This window comes from Oncorhynchus masou, chromosome 6 (genome assembly GCF_036934945.1).
Source record: "Oncorhynchus masou masou isolate Uvic2021 chromosome 6, UVic_Omas_1.1, whole genome shotgun sequence".
Lineage (NCBI taxonomy): Eukaryota > Metazoa > Chordata > Actinopteri > Salmoniformes > Salmonidae > Oncorhynchus > Oncorhynchus masou.
In genome coordinates this window covers 19305881-19328053 of record NC_088217.1, presented here as the reverse complement: position 1 = coordinate 19328053, position 22173 = coordinate 19305881, and the positions used below count along the sequence as shown (strand labels likewise).

Below are 22173 nucleotides of genomic sequence, written 5' to 3'. Positions count from 1 at the left end.
CAGGACTATCCGTAATCATGGTAGCATCCACATCAATGAGGTAGTGTTTATGTATATAACTTTTGACCGTCCCTTCGCGGGCACGAACCAGGGACCCTCTGCACACATCAACAACAGTCATCCACGAAGCATCGTTACCCATCGCTCCACAAAACCCGCTGCTCTTGCAGAGCAAGGGGAACCACTACTTCAAGGTCCCAGAGTAAGTGAAACGCTTTTCAGCGCGCACCACCGCCAACTAAGCTAGCCGTTTCACATTCGTTACATTTAGAAACAGGACTAGCGGCACAGGACTGAGTTTGGGAAACCCTGTGCTAAATGATTCAAATGTAAAACATAGAAACCATGTGTTTTATACGTTTCATTAATTCCATTCCAGTCATTACAATGAGCCTGTCCTACCCAATTAAGGTGCCACCAGCCGCTTGTGCTGGGGATCCCCCATCCCCACACCCAGTGCTGATGCTTGCATAGCTGTATACGTGTGTTAGGTTTTAAAATAGTTATTTTTACCTATTTGTTATCACATCGATTCCATAACCTCTGGGGCAAAGTGTCCTTTATTTACCTTGTTGGGTATCTTCTTGAATTACTTGACTATTCAAGGTAACGTCATTTCCTCGACAGGCAAGTAAGCGCAAGTCTAGTGGGCGACAGCTGCTCGCGTCGAAGCTGAGTTTACTATATATGGGCAAAGCCAGGCATACGGAGAGTGCCGTTCGCTTCCGTGTTTGTGCGATTAGCAGAGTCCAGAACTGCCGGTGGATAAGGGAGGTTTGGCGTTTCATTCATCGGAGGAATTAATACAAAATCTGCGAATATGACCTATGATTTGAGTAAGTAGTTTTATTAGTTTATTTTTTGAAATAATATACATTAAAGATGGACCTTTAATCGTTCCCTTAGTACAACTAGTGCTTCACCACAGAGAAACAGCTAACGTTAGCTAGCTAGCTACTGTAACTACGTGTGTAAGCACTAACCTCGCCCATTCTGCATTTTCAATCACATTTCTTGTCTTGAGACATCACACCCCTGCCAAAGTTCTTCTGTAACTAGGTAAATAGCCACGTATTCATAATTGAGTTTCCTCTCATTGGATGGAGCTTGAAAGGGAACCTACTCTGTTTTGAAATTGTTTGAAGGAAATATGGCACTCGATTTGTGCACGAAATATGCAACGCAGTGTTGACATGTCACTGAGTGTGGGTGATTTTTTTAGTAACACTATACAGTCGTATGCATATTTTACACTTATCTGCTAACGTGTAGTTAATGTATCAGCTAAAAGCAGAGGTACATGAAGACCTATTTATTGTCTTTGTGACAGACTGCTATTACAGGTCTGCTATGCATTTCAGAGGCCTGGCATCATACATAATACAAGCAACAGTGTCATTTGTATTAATTGATTGGAGTGTAGTTTTGATTTGTCCGTTTTTACAGCTGCTGTAGGCTGATCTTAATGTGTATGTTTGTTTTTTTTACCAACCAAATAGGTCAATGCCTAGACTAACTTAGATTATGTTGTTATTATTAATAATCCACATTTCCTTGCCGTTCACACAGAGCATGTATTTGCCAGCCTCCCGCAGATGGAGCGAGGAGTTGCCAAAGTCCTTGGTGGAGATCCCAAAGGCAACAACTTCCTCTACACCAATGGGAAGAGTGTCATCATCAGGAACATAGATGTAATTATTTAAATCTAATGGACATATCACTTGACACATTGTTGGCAGCTGATAACCTGAAACTCACAGGCCTATATTTGGGTGTGTTCATGTACAGTAAAACATGTGAACTGGGCTGGTCAGATTTTATTCAAGGATTTAACCTCTTCCCCAGTCTATATTGTATGAGAACCTGTACTGATGTTCAAGTTTTGCCTTCATCTCTGACAGAACCCTGCCATAGCTGACATCTACACCGAGCACCCTCATCAAGTTACTGTTGCCAAGTATGCTCCCAGTGGCTTCTACATTGCGTCTGGAGGTAGCTAGATAGTTATGACCTACTTGTGTGTATGTACTGACATGTATGTGTAACTGATAGATGCGCACACACAGACACTACATGTTAATGTATTTTAATTGTAGTATTTTTGTTTTTTTTGTCCTGACTTTTTTGTTGTAGTCGGACTCCAGTAAGACTAGCTATTGGCGTTGGCTAATGGGTTCCTAATGAATCATGTCTTATCATAAAACATGCCAAGAAACGTGAATGCTTTTTCAAATTCACTCAGATCTTGTCTGTCAATGGATTTGTCTTAATTGTGAATAGTGACAAGACCTGTACCTGGTCTCATTTGCACAAAGCCAAATGGGCAGAGATCATTTTTATGATAGTGACGCCAAATCTACAACGTTCAAATATGTTTCCTACAGATGTGTCTGGTAAGATCCGTATCTGGGACACTACCCAGAAGGAGCACCTTCTGAAGTACGAGTACCAGCCTTTTGGGGGCAAAATCAAGGACATCGCCTGGACTGAGGACAGCAAAAGGATTGCTTGTGTGGGAGAGGGACGTGAGAAGTAAGTCTGTAGGGCCTAGTTCAGACCACATGCAGGACAGGGACATGGTGCCTGTACCGTTATCTTCCAAATAAGAGCTCGGGTCCTGCTAACAGTGCAGCATTTACACTTTGGTGAACAATGGTAGTAGGTCATAGAGGATTGCATAAGCTTTATGTCCGCTGTTAACGAGTTATGGGGTGTGCAGGTTTTTGTTCCACATCAGCAATAACATGTCCATGAATTATAGAATCATGATCAGCTGAATCAGGGTTGTGTTCAGTTAGGCATATGCCAAACTCTTTTGAAACTAAAATGAACATCCTTAGTGGGTATGTTCAGGTGATGCCTCCTTTTGTTCCTCCCGTTTTGTCTTCTGAACATGTCCCCAGCATGTTGGGGCAACGGCTCTCAACTCTAGTGACTAACCCTGTTGTAAACATTCCAGTATCTGACATGAATTGAATATTCAATTACTAGACATTGCTTGAACCCCTTTAAAATGAGATTTCCGGACGTCAGAAGATTCATTCAAAAACACCCTTCACCCAAGACTTTCATAACTCCCCTAAAACTTGGATAAGGTTGTCTCTTTCATCTATGCACTTATGAATGATTTGCTTCTATCTAGTGAATCGCTGCACATTTTGCATTGCATCATGTCTTGTCCCACTTTGTAAATGTGTTTGTTCTTCCTTACAGGTTTGGGGCTGTGTTCCTGTGGGACACTGGCTCCTCAGTGGGCGAGATCTCGGGCCACTCCAAAATCATCAACAGCGTGGACATCAAGCAGACTCGCCCCTACCGCCTCATCACCGGCAGTGATGACAACTGTGGGGCCTTCTTTGAGGGACCCCCTTTCAAGTTCAAGTTCTCAAGCACAGTGAGTGGCCTTTTCTCGATGAGTCTCAACTCGTGTCTCTGGCCTCCCTTTTTAGAAAAAGGTAATCGAGCAGAGGCGGAGAGGGGAAGTGGACAAATGTGCTTGTATGAAATTACTACTCCAATTGTGCATCAGGCAAATTATGTTTACAGGGTGTAATCCCAAAATGTATGAAGTGATATCAGATTTTGCTAGTTGTGCAAGACATTTTGTAGATGAAAGGATACATAGCATATCGTTTTTAAATGTTTGCCAGATTTTCTCCTACAAAAAAGCAATTAGCTGATTTCAAGGGGGGTGGGAGATTTCATAACTCTTCGGGAGAAGAACTCCGGTAGGATATACTTGTTTCCTTGCCAAAAGGAGGCTATTGGAGGATAGTTTTCCATTTGCCTACTAACTAATTGACACTCCACTTGACCACTTATCGGTTTGTGAGTTACAGAGAGGGCAGAGTACAGACTTTTCCCCAAATGAGAAAAGTCTGACATTTCTGAAGAAATTTGGGAATTGATTCTGGATTTATACAAAAAATAAAATTAGTATTGCCTTTTGGTACTATAGACCTTTTCACTCGGTTAGCCCTGTCGTGAGCACGGACGGAAGTCACGGTGGGAAAAGTACTCAATTGTCATACTTGAGTAAAAGATGAAATATACCTTAATAAAAGGTTACTAAAGTAAAAGTGAGTCACCCAGTAAATAACTACATGAGTAAGTCAAAGTATTTGGTTTATAATATACTTAAGTATATAAACCATTTCAAATTCACTATATAAACAAACCATGCGGCACCATTTTTATTTACGGATAGCCAGGGGCACACCCCAACACCTTTACAAATTAAGCATTTTTGTTTAATGAGTCCGCCAGATCAAAGGCAGTAGGGATGACCAAAGATGTTTGTCTTGATGAGTCTGAATTGGACCATTTTCATGTCTTGCTAAGCTTTCAAAATATAATGAGTACTTTAGTGTCATGGAAAATGTATGGAGTAAAAAGTACCTTTTTTCTTTAGGAATATAGTAAAGTACAGACCCCCAAAATTGACTTAAGTAGTAATTTACACCACTGGGAAGCCATACATTTGTTGACCATGGAACGTATCAGTGTGCGTCGGAATCAAGCCAACTTTGGTTTCTTTTAAAGTGCGAAAGGAGATTTTGACATTGTCTCAGTCACTTAGCTCATGGTGCTGAGCTGCTGATGACATTAGTCTGGTTAACATGCTGCTGAATCCCCCCCCCCCCCCCAAAAAAAAGTGGAGTATTTCTGATGAGGCTTTAAAGTAGGGCTGGGAATTACCAGGGACCTCATGATAGGATATTACCACGATACTTTGGTGCTGATACGATATGTATGTATATCTATGTATTGCAATTCGATACTGCACAATGACTTGATGTTATTGCTCACCATATGTCTGCTGCTGAGTGACGAGTGAGCCATGAGAAAGTGAGTTTTGATCAGTCATGGAAATACATTGTGCTGAAAATAAATTGGCTCACTGTTTAAAAATAAGAGAGAGCAAACTATCAAGGACAAATACTGGAATTTTGATGCGGGTACATCCGACTAATATTCTACTGTATTTCCCCCCCCCCATATCTAATTTAAAGAGGGTTCCAGAACAGCTAAGAACACTCTGTAGTGAACATATTGACAATATTGTAGTCAAGGTGAACTACACTCTGCTCTTGGGCCTATGCATTTACAGTTTATTTGGACCACTTGACCTTTTCCATGTTGTATCTTCTAACCTTATTCTAAAAATTATTCAATGGATTTCTTCCTCATAAATCTACACACAATGACGACTTTTTTTTTGTATACATTTTTTGCAAAAAAGAAATAACTGACACTTTGCTATGACACTTGAAATTGAGCTCAGGTGCATCCTGTTTCCATTGATCATCCTTGATGTTTCTACAACTTGACTGGAGTCCACCTCTGGTCAATTCAATTGATTGGACATGGTTTGGTAAGTCTCTATATAAGCTCCACAGTTGACAGTGCATGTCAGAGCAAAAGCCATGGTTGAGGATTGTGTCAAGGCACAGATCTGGGGAAGGGTAACAACAAATGTGTGCAGCATTGACGGTCGCCAAGAACACTGTGACCTCCATTCTTAAATGTGAGCAGTTCGGAACCACCAAGACTCTTCCTAGAGCTGGTCGCCCAGCTAAACTGAGCAGTTCAGGGGAGAACGGCCTTGGTGAGGGAGGTGCCCAAGAACCGGATGGTCACTTTGACAGGGCTCCAGAGTTCCTCTGTGGAGATGGGAGAACTGTCCAGAAGGACAACCATCTCTGCTGCACACCACCAATCAGGCCTTTATGGTAGTGGCCAGACGGAAGCCACTCTTCAGTAAAAGGCACATTGCAGCCCGCTTGGATTTAGCCAAAAAGCACCTAAAGTTCTCTCCGACCATGAGAAACAAGATTCTCTGGTCTGATGAAACCAAGATTGATCTCTTTGGCCTGAATGCCAACCATCACGTCTGGAGGAAACCTTGCACCATCCCTTTGGTGAAGCATGGTGGTGGCAGCATCATGCTGTGGGGATGTTTTTCAGAGACTGGGAGACTAGTCAGGATTGAGGGAAAGATGAACAGAGCAAAGTACAGGGAGATCCTTGCTGAACCTGCTCCAGAATGCTCAGGACATCAGACTGGGGCGAGGTTCACCTTCCAACAGGACAATGCAGGAGTGGCTTCGGGCCAAGTCTCAGAATGTCCTTGAGTGGCCAAGCCAGAGCCCGGACTTGAACTTGATCGAACAGCTCTTGAGAGACCTGAAAATAGCTGTGCAGTGGCACTCCCCATCCAACCTGACAAAGCTGGAGAGGATCTGCAGATAAGAATGGGAGGAACTCTCCAAATACAGGTTTGCCAAACTTGTAGCGTCATGCCCAAGAAGACTCGCTGCCAAGGTGCTTCAACAAAGTACTGAGTAAAAGGTCTAAATAGTTATTTTTAAATTTGCATACATTTTATAAAAATCAGTTTTTGCTTTGTCATTGTGTGTAGATTGCAATCTATTTTAGGAAGTTTAATGTAACAAAATGCGTTGAGGGGTTTGAATACTTTCCAAACGCACGGTACATTCTTGACGACTTTTTTTGAGTGCTTCTCAGTTTCTCAGGATCAGTGTTTTATGCAGTTTCACATGGTGTCGACTGCAAGTTGAGGTTCGTACAGACTGACCTCAACTTATTCAATAAGTATCCTTAAAAAAAAAAATTGGGTGCATTATGCTTAGCAAACACTACTTGCCTTGGAGCAGTCAGCATTTTTGCAGTTTTGGGATGATGTGTCCGGACTAGGGCTTGCTACAGGCTGCCACCGGTCGCTGTTTGTGGTCTTGGGCCAAGTCCATACACATTTAGTGCTTATAAATCCACATTTTAGTCCCATTAGGCAAATTTAGCAAAACAATATTGGGTGGGGGTGGAGAAACAACAATCAATACGTTACAGAATTAAAACCTACTACAATTCAATGTGATCCATCCTAAAAAAGAAAATAAATTATACTCCTATAACAGATACTTTATTAAGCACGTGACCTCACTCCGCAATAATTGAGACTTATGAGATCTACTATATGGGTGTTGAAAAAGGGAACCGTATGTATCGAAACAACTGAAATTCCTCTGAAGAATTTCTGCTCAGGGTCTCCAGAAGTAGGTTGTCCCTTCTGTATGTTTTACATTTTATTTAACCAGGTAGGCTAGTTGAGAACAAGTTCTCATTTGCAACTGCGACCTGGCCAAGATAAAGCAAAGCAATGTTACACATGGCGTAAACAATAAACAAGTCAATGACACGGCAGAAAAAAGTCTATATATAGTGTGTAAAAGGCATGCGAAGGTAGGCAATAAATAGGCCGTAGGAGGGAATAACTACAATTTAGCAGATTAACACTGGAGTGATAAATGAGCAGATTATGATGTGCAAGTAGAGCTACTACTTGTTGTCCGGACAACATGCCCTCCGATTTGACTCCCTGAACTCTGTTTGCAAAGTAGTTGGTGAACCAGGCGAGGCAGTCATTAGAAAAACCAAGACTATTGAGTCTGCCGATAAGAATACAGTGATTGAGAGTCGAAAGCCTTGGCCAGGTTGAAGACTGCTGCACAGTACTGTCCTTTTTCGATGGCGGTTATGATATCGTTTAGTACCTTGAGTGTGGCTGAGGTGCACCCGTGACCGGCTCAGAAGCTGGATTGCACAGCGTAGAAGGTACGATGGGATTCGAAGTGGTCAGTGATCTGTTTATTAACTTGTCTTTTGAAGATTTTAGATAGGCAGGGCATGATGGATATAGGTCTGTAACAGTTTTGGTCTAATGTGTCACCCCCTTTGAAGAGAGGGATGACCGCAGCAGCTTTCCAATCTTTATGGATCTCGGACTATATGAGAGGTTCAACAGGCTGGTAATAGGGGTTGCAACAATGTCGGCGGATAGTTTTAGAAAGCGCAGGTCCAGATTGTCAAGCCCAGCTGATTTGTACGGGTCCAGGTTGCAGCTCTTTCAGAACATCTGCTGTCTGGATTTGGGTGAAGGAGAAGCTGGGGAGGCTTGGGCGAGTAGCTGCAGGTGAGGCGGAGCTGTTGGCCGGGGTTGGAGTAGCCAGGAGGAAGGCATGGCCAGCTGTTGAGAAATGCTTATTGAAATGTTCGATTATCATGGATTTATCAGTGGCGACCGTGTTACCTAGACTCAGTGCAGTGGGCAGCTGGGAGGAGGTGCTCTTGTTCTTCATGGACTTGTGTCCCAAAACTTTTTAGTTAGAGCTTCCAGATGTGAATTTCTGCTTGAAAAGGCTAGCCTTTGCTTTCCTGACTGACTGCGTGTATTGGTTCCTGACTTCCCTGAACAGTTGCATATCGTGGGGACTATTCGACGCTATTGCAGTCCGCCACAGCAAGTTTTTGTGCTGGTCAAGGGCAGTCAGGCCTGGAGTGAACCAAGGGCTATATCTGTTCTTGGGTCTTCATTTTCTTTTGAATGTGGCATGGTTCTGTATATTCTCGTTTTTCTTTTTTCAAAGAGAAGGGTTTTGTAGAAAGCTGGCTCAATGAGTTAGTCCGGTAACTGTCAAATGACTTGCAATATTTAAGAGACTTACTTAAACTTGACAGTATAATTGATAGACAACAACCAATATACAAATGTTGCTTTCTTAAATTAACCAGAAAATCAATAATAGTCCTCCTTTTTGGAAAAGCTCAAGTCTCTAACAATCCCCTACCCCATCCTAGGACCACAGCCGGTTTGTCAACTGCGTGCGTTTCTCTCCAGACGGGAACCGCTTCTGTACGGCTGGCGCTGACGGTCAGGTGAGTCCGCTAGCTACCAGAGCTGCTCCATGGTCAGGGACCCAGCATCACTAAGGTGGTCTCAGAACCCACCACAGTTGGTAGAACATTGACAGCCTGTCTTAATTCTTCTAGAATTGTATTTTATACTGAACAAAAATATACACGCAACATGTAAAGTGTTGGTCCAATGTTTCATGAGCTGATAAAAAGATTTCAGACATTTTCCATACGGTCACAAAGCTTATTCGATCAAATTTGGTGCGCATTTCTTATTTTGCCAAGATAATCCATACACCTGACAGGTGTGGCATATAAATAAGCATGATCATTACACAGGTGCACCTTGTACTGGGGACAAAAGGCCACTCCAAGGTTGTCACACAATGCCACAGATGTCTCAAGTTGAGGGAGTGTGCTATTTGGCATGCTGACTGCAGGAATGTCCACCAGAGCTGTTGCCAGAATTTAATGTTCATTTCTCTACCATAAGCAGTCTCCAACGTCATTTTAGAGATAATGGCAGTACACCTGACCGGCCTCAACCGCAGACCACGTGTAACCACGCAAGCCCAGGACCTCCACATCTGGCTTCTTCACCTGCGGGATCGTCTGAGAACAGCCACCCGGACAGCTGGTGAAACTGAGGAGTACTTTTGTCTAATTAAGCCCTTTTGTGGGGAAAACAAATTCTGATTGGGTGTGCCTATGCCCACCCATGGCTGCACCCCTGTCCATTCATGAAATCCATAGATTAGGGCCTAATTAATTTCAATTGAGTTCCTTATATAAACTAACTCAAAATTTGAATGTTGTGTTTATATTTTTGTTCAGTATATTTTAGTGAATGTGTGTGGTGGAGTGGGATTAGAAGTATAGTAGAAAACAGCTGTAACTCAGCACAATGTCAGATACTTTCCAGTGAACTGACAATAATTGCTGACTGGAGGACAGTAATAGACAGATGGGTGTTTCTACGTGGCTGTTGAAATTCAATTTTACCCTACAGTACTGGTTCTTACTAGAAGTGTCAAATTGCCCTGTTTTCCTAGATCTTCCTATATGACGGAAAGACTGGCGAGAAGCTTGGGGCTCTGGGCGGAGCGAAGGCCCACGAAGGAGGAGTCTATGCCGTAAGTATCTCGATGGAGTTTCTCTTTTTGTTCAACTTTTCCTGGTGGTTTGAGACATGTAGGCATTGGGTTTTTACTTTAGCCTGCTGAGAATGGAAACGTCAGTCTTTTTCCTCTTCAGCATAACTTGTCAGGCTTCACTGCTGAGGGGTGAACACCCAGTCAAGATTAAAGCTGCCATGCAGTTGCTAGAGGGGCTTGAACGTAAACAAACAAAATTAATGCTTTCCTTTTCAAATTAGAAGTGCAATGTGTTCCTGTGAAAACAAAGTCAAACTTTCTTGTACCCACTGCATTTTAAAACACTTTCACTTTGCATGCCCCCAACAATATTTGATTTCTAGGAATTGGTGATTGAGTGTAACAACATTATTAGACTGTATCTAATGTATTCCATCACTGGCATATCTGAACTGGGATTCTAACCCACAACATGACATACACTGCAATGCAGTGTTGGAATGTCTAGTTCCAGTGTGACTACTTCAGGTCTCAGGAAGACTGTAGTGATTAACTTAGCCATCTGCTTAATAAAATGCTTGGGACTGTACATTTTGCATTACCAGAGAGAAACTATAGCGGCACAGGTTTCCTCTGAAAGCATTGTGATAACCGACAGTGATGTGATGCCTATTTGTCACCCTGGGTCCACTCCTTCCCTCTGTTCTCCTTCAGGTGAGCTGGAGCCCTGACAGCTCCCAGCTCATCTCTGCCTCGGGTGACAAGACTGTGAAGCTGTGGGATGTGGGCACCAGCATGGCCCTCACCACCTTCAACATGGGCGCTGATGTCATGGACCAGCAGCTGGGCTGCCTGTGGCAGAAGGACCACCTGCTCAGCATATCCCTGTCGGGCTACATCAACTACCTGGATAAGAGCAACCCTGACCGGCCGCTCCGCACCATCAAGGTAAGCCTAAACCTTCTTTCTCATTACAGGGTTTTCAGAATGCAGTATGGTGTAGTGTGAACACATCTTAGAGTTGGGGAATGAGGGTCAGGGCTTGAGGTTTTTAAATATTTTTTTTTACGATTTGGACACAACTGGCAGGCTTAATCTCCTGATATTGATGCTCTGCCCAGAAACGGTCCCTAGCTGACATAGCTTGTTTACAAACATTATCTTTATCACATAATCTTCCTTTAAAGTTGTCTTCAAGTCACTTGTTACTCAACACAAGCACATAGTTCAGTAACAGGAAAGGAGATGGCTTACAAGTGGTTTTGTCAGCATTCCTCAAAATTAAATAGTTAATTTTGACAGTTTGCTAGAGTCCCGTGAAATTGCACAATGATTGGAAATGCTGAATTCGTGCCAACTGAAAGTATCACAACTGCGACACTTGCGTCAAATAGAATGAATGTTCTTAACTGATTGTGCTAAACAATTCTCTCCCATTATGTGCCTTACAGGGTCACAGCAAATCCATTCAGTCCTTGACAGTTCACAAAAACAAGGGGAGGGCTTACATCTACTCTGGCAGCCATGACGGGCACATCAATATCCTTTCACTGGGAAAATGAAGGCATGCTGTGTCAACACTGAGGCATATTAATGATGAACTGTGCTTTCTGCACAGGCCATTTCCCCTGAATGAATGGGGCTTATCTAGGTGGTTGGCATTTGGAACACAAGGAGCCTAATAAATTCCCCCAAGTGCTAATAGTCAAAGCCTTGTGTATTCATAATCCAGTAGCAACATTGGCACCTAATGAAGACTCACATAAAATGTAATGGCCATGTCTGCTTATATTCCATTACATAAATGTACTGCACAACTGTTGCGAATGTCCTTGTATCATCTGTTAGTTTAACAAGAGGCCCACACCACCAATGTTATGGTCCCTTGTGTTAGTTAAGATCTGCTCTGCTGCCCTCTCCTGGTGTCAGTCAGATGATCCTTAACTGTGGCTTCCACATTACTGGGATGCCGAGACCGGGGAGAACAACTGCTTCTCAGGGAAGGGCCACAGCAACCTTGTCACCAAGATGGTGGTGGACGAGGCCGACCAGCTGGTGACTTGCAGCATGGATGACACGGTCCGCTTCACCAGCGTGACAGAGAAAGAATACAGGTGGGTCCAGATGTGTTCTATACTGAAGGTAGAAGATGCGCTTAAAATACAGATTTCACTGAAATATTTATCAGTTCTCTCTTAGGGACCAAGTCATTGGTGTTAAAGTTGTGTTGCAAGTCATCATATTTGTGACTCGAGCCCATACCTCTGGGAAAGGGTATGTTCAGTAAATAGTGAATCTATTGATGTGTTGATTCCCCCCACCAAACTGAGTTGTTGCAGAGAAAAAACTGCGTGATGTCTTTATTTAACTAGGCAAGTCAGTTAAGAACAAATTCTTATTTTCAATGACGGCCTAGGAACAGTGGGTTAACTGCCTGTTCAGGGGCAGAACAACAGATTTGTACCTTGTCAGCTCAGGGATTTGAACTTGCAACCTTCCGGTTACTAGTCCAACGCTCTAACCACTAGGCTACCCTGCCGCCCCACGTAGCGCACACAATGTACTTTTTCCTTTAAGTTTTCATGTACTGAATAAAAATCTGAAGTGTGTTTGTCACATTTTCAACTCTACTATTGCATTAAATAGCAAATGTTCCCCCTCTGATCTTGCCTTGTGCATTCTAGCCAACAGTTTGCAGGTAGACTGTGCTGATAGGCTAGTCTACATGAGATTATGGATACATTTGATATTTTATTTTGTCCAACGGCAGTCGAGCATTGATCATAATGGCAACAAAATAAGACCCTAGATATTTTTTCGACAGATGCATCAAGCTCATTACCATGCACTTTCACCACCCTGTGAAGTTCATAACTTATTTCAGCTGTAGCCTAAAACTGCGTGGTTTCCTGAGTCGTAGTGGGAGGACCACACACCATATCGTATGACTCAAAGTTAGCGTTGGTATAATGGCTATTATATCAATGTTTGCACATAACGGCGTCCACCGACATTTCACGTGTAACTGCCAACACAAAGTTCTGACCATGTCCAACTAACAAATTCTGTTGGCATTTAAAAAATTGCACCGTAACTTCATGTCTCTTTTTGTTTTTATAGGGTAGAACTTTACTCGCATACTTGTGGCTGGAAATGTGGTTACTAACAGTTTGTTTTTGCAGTGCTTCCAACCTGGTAAAGATGGATGTCCAGCCTAAACATGTTTCCGTAGCAACAGGGGGCCTCACATTGGCGGTGTGCATTGGAAAGGTAACAAAATCCTCTCCTAATGTGTGCCAACTCATGTCACTCAGGCATCATAGTATGGTAGACAGTGTCAACACAAATAAATATTTTGTGTCATTCATATATGGGTGACACCATTAAATTGTCTGTTCTGGATAGTGTTAATATTGACTGAATGTGTGGTTGTCAGGTGGTGTTGCTGAAGGACCAGAAGAAGGTGTTCATGCTGGACAGTCTGGACTACGAGCCTGAAGCAGGAGCCATCCACCCAGGAGGCAGCACTGCGGCAGTGGGCGGCGCAGTAAGTCTACATATAGCAACTTCCATTTGAACTGGAACTATTATAGCTTAGTGTGGGATCAATGACAGTTTTCCTGAATAGCCTGATTATACACATGCACTTCATTTGATACGCAGAAGCTCCAGATCTTTTGGTGCAGCTGACTAAAGATCCCAAGAAGTTGGATCCACAGCCACTCTGCACTATTAACCAGTGCTATGAAACTCTGAGGGAATGACACTGTTGTTCAACTGATTGCTGATTTTTATTTAGGTGTGGGTTGGATCTAACTACTCAATATTCCTCCCCTTGTCCATAGTATTTCTTTGACACCTCTCTCCCTCCTCCTGGCAGGATGGGAAAGTCCACTTGTATTCTGTCCAAGGCAACACTCTGAAGGATGAGGGGAAGAGCATGGAGGCCAAAGGGCCAGTCACAGACATGGCCTACTCCAAAGACGGAGCCTACCTGGCCGTCACTGATGAGAAGAAGGTCGTCACAGTTTTCACCGTGGCGGATGATTACTCGGTATGCAGTCTCCCACGTATCCATCTCAAGCAAAATTTGCAAAAATAACCTATTAACATGTCCCATATTGATTGTCCTGAATGCTCAAATGATGTACAATAAATATATTTCTAAAGCCCAATGAACAACAAATGCCATTTGGGTTTGTGATTATCAGTCGGGTAGTGTAATGCATACAATCATCCCATCAATTTGAGTATGAGTGGAGACTTGATGTTACATGTTGGATTCTGTATCCATTTCTGTTTATCCCCGTCCTACAGGTAAAAAATGATTTTTATGGACACCACGCTAAAGTAGTTACCTTGGCCTGGTCCCCCGACAATGAGCACTTTGCCAGCGGTGGAATGGACATGATGGTCTACGTTTGGACAGTGAATGATGCAGACAAGAGGCTGAAGATCCCAGGTGAGGGCCAAAATAGCTTTCAGAGAGCAAATGTGGCACACACACACCCACAGAGAGAAGTGTCTGGAGTTATTTAAAACCTCTCTTTGTTATCGTATTCAGATATTTGAAGTCATGGAAACTGAAGATGTTGCTCGGATAATGTGTCGCCACTCTCGACAGGGGTGGGGTTTTAAACTGCTGACCTTTCTGTAGCAACCATTTTGAGCTAGTAGTTTGATTTGTCAGGACAACAAATGTTAACATTACAAAAAAGTACTAGGGGGAATATAGAAAAAAAATAATCAAATTTTCAGTGTGTGCTAACTGGCGAGGGAGGTATCTTGCAGTACCATTGCTGTAGAATTTCCCCAATGTTTCCAAATATAATTATTTTCACCACCGCTACATGGCAGTATCTTCCTTAGACACCATTCTAGGGCAGCCTTAAAGTATGTACCTGTTAATGGTGGGTCGTGATGTGTCGGAGTAAATTTATAATTTCATTAATTATTGGAATTGATTTGGCCAAGTGCATCTACGGTCTCTGCTCAGTTTGGCAGCTGCACGAGTGTGAGAGAAGGAGGCCCATGTGCTTCGCGGTTTATCAAATTTTTTTCCCCTGCAGTTTTCTTGATCACTCCGCGACACACTGCAGCGCTGTCAGCCATAACTTGTCTTTCCCACTCGCCATCACTCACCGCTGTTATCAAATGGACTCATGCTAGCCACAAGTTCTGACTGAGCTCAATTGTTATGAAACGGATATACAAGCGCTGAGTTTCTCTCCCTTTCATACAAACTTATAACAAGGAGCGCCCACAATGTGTTTTGAGCTGTGAAGTGCTTAGTAATGGCACTCAAAACGAACAAATTAATAAAATGACACGTCCTGACCAAACATCCACAGCATGATGGTAAACCCAGGGAGTTCTTTGAGAACCCGGCAGAATGCTTCAGGAGACAGTACTTCGACAGGCATTGTTGTAATTTTATAACAGGTGATGATGAGCAGAAATAAGGGAGTGCGAACTCATCGTAGCTGTGAGTTTCTCTTTTCAAACAATCCCCTGGCCTTGTACACAGGTAGTAGCTAAAATTCACCAAAGTAAGCTAGTTGCTGATAGTGCAACCCTTGTAACAGTACAGAAGAAAATTATCAGGGCTACTGTACAGCTTACTGTAGAAATTATTTTAAACTAGTCTAGGTTGGAACTGTTGCTGTTAAAATACAATTTGTATTCTTAACTGGAATAAACTGAGGCAAGATGCTTTTTGAGGCAAACACCCAATTGTGGATTGTTCATCTACAGCAGGAAGCAGTCTCCTTCTTGACTAAGAATGCAGTAGATGTTCTGGTCCAGTTTGGCACCACATACCTATGTGAGTCAGGGTTCACAACTCTGACATACTTAAACCCGTACAGGAAGAGTATGACCTCAGTGTTGCACTTGCAAAAACAGCCCAGAATATACATGCTTTTTGAAAACTTCAACCAGCCACACCTCTCATTAGGACTCAGTGTGTTGTCTATATCTATGTGATCAGTTTATTCCAGTTCAGAATAGAAATATGTATTGTATTTTAGCAGCAACAGTTCCAACCTAAACAATGTGTAAGTGTTTTTAATGGTGGATAATACCGATGTAAATATCTATTCATGTTTATTTAATTTCATTGTTATTTTTTGTCTATATTCCATTTGTTTTAGGCATAAGGGCAATGAAATGTACTGACTTTTATTTATAGTTGCATATTTTCCTAAGCTTGGGTCCCAGGAAAACACAGAATTTCTAATTTGGGTCCCAGGCTAAAAAGGTTTAAGAACCTCTGTTCTAGGGATACATTAAAATGCTCACACTTTCCAGTGGAAAACCACATACTCAAGTTTTTAGCAGCAACACATACTGTATATTCACTCCCAATGGTTTAAATGTTAGCCATATGACATCACTTATGTTCTCGCATCCCTTTCCACAGATGCCCACAGGCTGCACCATGTCAGTGGCCTGGCCTGGATAGATGAACACACGCTAGTGACCACCTCTCATGACGCCAGCATCAAGCAGTGGACTCTTAAATTCTGATCTGTACAAGAATGGATCATTAGGGACAAGGACTACTGTAGACCGCTCTCTTACTCATATAATATTGTATGTATCTAATTGGTCTCTTGTCAGCAACCCCTGAAATTGTCAGTCACTGCAGAGAAAAGCTTGTCTAAAGCAAGAATCCCAACGCAGTCTTTTTCTTTGATTCTTTTAAACGGTTCACTAATGCACAAACAAAGAATAATAACCCAAATGGCTGCATTGATATCAAGCTTTTCTGGTCAAGGAAACAAATTGTAAGCTCAACATTCCAGAGGCAACAGCCTTATGTCAGTTCAAAGTGAAATGCCTGTGTGTGGTTGGAGAGTTGTTTCATCTGAACTCTGTTAACTGGGAATGACATTTATGGGGGGAAAATGATCCTTATTGACAATGGAGGTATATTTCAGTTACATTCCTGAATGGGATTGAGTTGCGAATGAATGGCCCTCCGATTGTGCTTGCCTGTTCGTTGATGTTTCCAGCCGAGGGTGGTGATACCATTTGTATGGGAGTGGGTATTTAGCTTTTTTTGCCTCTTCTTTGACTCATAACGTCAATGTCTTTCAGAATGATTTCTAGTTGGAACAAATGTGATTGGGGGAGCAATAGTAGGAACTTAAAACAAGAAAGAAATGAATCATGTGTACAATCAAAATGCTGTCTATTCAATGAAGCTCCTGTACTGTTGCCATTTTTTTTTTCTTTTTGGCTCACGATGTTCCCGTCTCACACTTTTTACTTTATTATTTTTTTCTTTTTGTGCTGCTTCCACTTTTTCCTAAGGGTGGATATTAATGACAATAAAACAAACGTTACTAATTTCTAGCAACTCATGTCCATTTCGTGCTACTCATGTTTAAATTAATACTGCGGGTTTCTGTCAATTGTTGATACCATTTCTATGTCTCTGCGTGCAGTATGAAGGAAGTTAGTTTCGCTAGCCAATGCCAACTAGCTTTTGTGGAATGACTGGTACCTGTTGATTCCCAGACCTGTGTTCAGAAACTATTTCAAATATCTCAATTACTTTCACATACAATGCCTATAGAGTATAAGTCTACACCCCCTTGAACGTTTCTCATTATACTGCCTTAGAATTTAAATCTAAAAATGGGTTCAAATGGATAAAATGGAATTAAAATGTACATTATGTTAATGATCTACACACAATGCGCATGTCAAAGTTTAAAGAAATCCTTAATGTTTGTTAAAAAAAGAACCTCCATTTATCTTGATTTAGATAAGTATTTAACCTCCTGAGTCAATACATGTTAGCATCTTTGGCAGTATTTACAGTTGTGACTCTTTCTGGGATAGTCTCGAAGAGCTTTGCATACCTGGATTGTACAATATTTGTGCATTATACTTAAAATTATTCAAGCTCTCAAGTTGAATATTGATCATTGCCAGGCAACCATTTTCTTGCCAAAGAATTTCATGGCTTTTTAATTTTTATAAATAAAGCCCGAACTGTAACTAGGCAACTCAGCAACATTCAATGACGTATTGGTAAGCAACTCCATTGACGATTTGGCCTTGTTTTAGGTTATTGCTGCTGAAATGTGAATTTCTCCCAGTGTCGGTTGGAAAACAAACTAACCATGTTTTCCTGTAGGATTTTGGCCTGTGCTTAGTTCAGTTTATCCTAAATAACTCCCTCGTCCTTGCTGATGACAAGTATACTCATTACATGATGCAGCTGACACTGCTTCAAAATATGAAGTTGAACTCATTTCGGGCAAATCCAACACCACACAAGGCTTTGTTCATTTTCTTTGCTACATTTAAAAATATATTTTTACTTTTGTGCGTTATTGCAGCTGGCTGAATATTTAGGATTTTTATTTAATTTTCCTCCCCAATTTTGTGGTATCCAATTGGTAGTTAGTCTGGTCCTATCACTGCAACTCCCGTATGGAGGCGAAGGTCGAGATGTGTATCCCTGGGGCGGCAGGTAGCCTAGTGGTTAGAGCATTGGGCCAGTAACCGAAAGGTTGCTAGATCGAATCCCCGAGCTGATGAGGTAAAAATCTGTCCCTTGAACAAGGCAGTTAATCCACTGTTCCTAGGCCGTCCATTGTAAATAAGAATTTGTTCTTAACTGACTTGCATATTTAAAGTTTAAATATAATCCTCCAAAACGAGCAGCACTGCCCACTTACGCCGGGTATCCTGCCCACTTACATGGGTATCCTTGTTGCGGCTGACTTACGGCTTAAGTGGGCAGTGCTGCTCGTTTCGGAGGATCATATACAGTGCCTTGCGAAAGTATTCGGCCCCCTTGAACTTTGCCACCTTTTGCCACATTTCAGGCTTCAAACAAAGATCACAAAAAAATCGTTAAGAATCAACAACAAGTGGGACACAATCATGAAGTGGAACGATATTTCAAACTTTTTACAAATCAAAAACTGAAAAATTGGGCGTGCAAAATTATTCAGCCCCCTTAAGTTAATACTTTGTAGCGCCACCTTTTGCTGCGATTACAGCTGTAAGTCGCTTGGGGTATGTCTCTCAGTTTTGCGCTCGAGCTCAGTGAGGTTGGATGGAGAGCATTTGAACAGCAGTTTTCAGTTCTTTCCACAGATTCTCGATTGGATTCAGGTCTGGACTTTGACTTGGCCATTCTAACACCTGGATATGTTTATTTTTGAACCATTCCATTGTAGATTTTGCTTTATGTTTTGGATCATTGTCTTGTTGGAAGACAAATCTCCGTCCCAGTCTCAGGTCTTTTGCAGACTCCATCAGGTTTTCTTCCAGAATGGTCCTGTATTTGGCTCCATCCATCTTCCCATCAATTTTAACCATCTTCCCTGTCCCTGCTGAAGAAAAGCAGGCCCAAACCATGATGCTGCCACCACCATGTTTGACAGTGGGTATGGTGTGTTCAGGGTGATGAGCTGTGTTGCTTTTACGCCAAACATAACGTTTTGCATTGTTGCCAAAAAGTTCAATTTTGGTTTCATCAGACCAGAGCACATTCTTCCACATGTTTGGTGTGTCTCCCAGGTGGCTTGTGGCAAACTTTAATCAACACTTTTTATGGATATCTTTAAGAAATGGCTTTCTTCTTGCCACTCTTCCATAAAGGCCAGATTTGTGCAATATACGACTGATTGTTGTCCTATGGACAGAGTCTCCCACCTCAGCTGTAGATCTCTGCAGTTCATCCAGAGTGATCATGGGCTTCTTGGCTGCATCTCTGATCAGTCTTCTCCTTGTATGAGCTGAAAGTTTAGAGGGACGGCCAGGTCTTGGTAGATTTGCAGTGGTCTGATACTCCTTCCATTTCAATATTATCGCTTGCACAGTGCTCCTTGGGATGTTTAAAGCTTGGGAAATCTTTTTGTATCCAAATCCGGCTTTAAACTTCTTCACAACAGTATCTCGGACCTGCCTGGTGTGTTCCTTGTTCTTCATGATGCTCTGCGCTTTTAACGGACCTCTGAGACTATCACAGTGCAGGTGCATTTATACGGAGACTTGATTACACACAGGTGGATTGTATTTATCATCATTAGTCATTTAGGTCAACATTGGATCATTCAAAGATCCTCACTGAACTTCTGGAGAGAGTTTGCTGCACTGAAAGTAAAGGGGCTGAATATTTTTGCACACCCAATTTTTCAGTTTTTGATTTGTTAAAAAAGTTTGAAATATCCAATAAATGTCGTTCCACTTCATGATTGTGTCCCACTTGTTGTTGATTCTTCACAAAAAAATACAGTTTTATATCTTTATGTTTGAAGCCTGAAATGTGGCAAAAGGTCGCAAAGTTCAAGGGGGCCGAATACTTTCGCAAGGCACTGTATGTGTGTATGTAATGTAATGTAATGTATGTGTGGCCTGCCATAGCAGTTGCTAGAGCCCGATGGGACAAGGTCATCCCGGCCGGTCATACTTTTCCCTAAACCGGACAACGCTGGGCCAATTGTGCACCGCCCCATGGGTCTCCCGGCTGCGACAGCCTGGTCTCAAACCAGGATCTCGAGTGGCACAGCTAGCACTGCGATGAAGTGCCTAACACCACTGTGCCACTCGAGAGGCCTGAGTAACTACAATGTTGATCCATCTTCCGTTGTCTCCTATCACAGCCATTTAACTCTAACTGGTTTAAAATCACCTGGTTTAAAAGTCCTCTCCGGCAACTGAGTTTATGAAGGATGACTGTTTCTTTGTAGTGACTGGGTGTATTGATACACCATCCGAAGTGTAGTAACCTAACAGCCCAAAACACGTTTCCTCTTTGATAGCCTACACAATTAAATTCCGGCTCTAACACAAAATATGGAATGAGGAACTGAATACTTTCTGACGTCACTGTATCACCCCGATGTTCCTGTACTGCCCGTGTCTGAGTAAAGGAAACGGGTAGATCAGGCTGTGGCTGGTGTCCCTAATTATCTTCTTGGCCGTCCTGCGACACCTGACACCAATGGTGTTCTCTGCTGAGGATAGATCAACATTGTAGTTACTCCACAATACTAACCCAAATGACAGAGTGAAAATAATTGAAAAAAATAATAATAGTCTAAAACTTGCATCCTGTAGCAATAAGGCATGATAGTAAAACTGCAAAACGTAACTTTCTCCTGAATACAAAGCATTTGGTTTGGGGCGAATCCAACAGAGTACCACTCTTTATATTTTAAAGCATAGTGGTGGCTGCATCATATTATGGTTATGCTTGTCATTGGCAAGGACTAGGGAGTTATTTAGGATAACCTGAACTAAGCACAGGCAAAATCAGAGAAAAAAATAGAATTAACCTTTCAGCAGCAATAACCTAAAACACAAGGTTGAATTTCTTCAGCATCCTGAGATTGTGTCTGTGGTGAAGGTGACTGTTGGTTTCTCAGAGAGATGCACACTGAGGAATTCTCCACGATGGCCCTGTTGATGAAGATGGGGACATGCCCAACCTGGTTCCTTCTGAAGTCTGCAATCGGCTCCTTTTTGTTTTGCTGACATTGAGGGAGAGGTTATTAAACTTGGAACCATGTTGTCAAGAGTGCCTACCTCCCTGTAGGCCGTCTTGTCGTTGGTAATCGGGCCTACTACTGTTGTGTCTTCAGCGAACTTAATGATGGAGTTGGAACTGTGTGAGGTCATGTGTACATTTCAAGTCGGTAGTTTACATACACTTAGGTTGGTGTCATTAACTCATTTTTCAACCACTCTACAATTTTCTTGTTAACAAACTATAGTTTTGGGTAGTCGGTTCGGACATCTACTTTGTGCATGACACAAGTCATTTTTTCAAAAATTGTTAGATTTTATAGAACTTATAATTCACTTACTGTATCACAATTAAATTGGGTCAGAAGTTTACATACAGTGGGGCAAAAAAGTACTCCGTCAACCACCAATTGTGCAAGTTCTCCCACTTAAAAAAGATGAGAGAGGCCTGTAATTTTCATCATAGGTACACTTCAACTATGACAGATAAAATGAGGGAACAAAATCCAGAAAATCACATTGTAGGATTTTTAATGAATTTATTTTCAAATTATGGTGGAAAATAAGTATTTGGTCAATAACAAAAGTTTATCTCAATACTTTGTTATATACCCTTTGTTGGCAATGACAGAAGTCAAACTTTTCCTGTAAGTCTTCACAAGGTTTTCCCACGCTGTTGCTGGTGTTTTGGCCCATTCCTCCATGCAGATCTCCTCGAGAGCATTGATGTTTTGGGGCTGTTGCTGGGCAACATGGACTTTCAACTCCCTCCAAAGATATTCAATGGGGTTGAGATCTGGAGACTGGCTAGGCCACTCCAGGACCTTGAAATGCTTCTTACGAAGCGACTCCTTCGTTGCCCGGGTGG

General features: G+C 42.1%; 1 protein-coding gene across 2 annotated transcripts; it reads left to right on the top strand.

Annotated features, from left to right (window-relative positions):
* Positions 1–697: 697 nt before the first annotated feature.
* Positions 698–17166, top strand: LOC135541454 (WD repeat-containing protein 1-like). Of its 2 annotated transcripts, none has more exons than XM_064967713.1 (15): positions 698–836; positions 1570–1691; positions 1902–1992; positions 2385–2532; positions 3214–3394; positions 8659–8736; positions 9768–9848; positions 10524–10757; positions 11261–11350; positions 11769–11923; positions 12992–13079; positions 13246–13356; positions 13690–13863; positions 14127–14271; positions 16231–17166. In XM_064967713.1, exons 1-15 carry the CDS (start codon positions 821–823, stop codon positions 16335–16337), a joined length of 1821 nt encoding a protein of 606 aa, XP_064823785.1. In that variant the 5' UTR covers positions 698–820; the 3' UTR covers positions 16338–17166. The 2 variants fall into 2 exon arrangements, with proteins under 2 accessions (XP_064823785.1, XP_064823787.1); XM_064967715.1 differs by having other exon boundaries at positions 11261–11353; positions 11772–11923.
* Positions 17167–22173: the final 5007 nt, after the last annotated feature.

Coding starts and splice junctions, on each gene's coding strand:
- LOC135541454 (XM_064967713.1), top strand. Junction 10,758..11,260: donor GGCCGCTCCGCACCATCAAG/GTAAGCCTAAAC, acceptor TGTGCCTTACAG/GGTCACAGCAAATCCATTCA. Junction 13,864..14,126: donor CCGTGGCGGATGATTACTCG/GTATGCAGTCTC, acceptor CCCGTCCTACAG/GTAAAAAATGATTTTTATGG.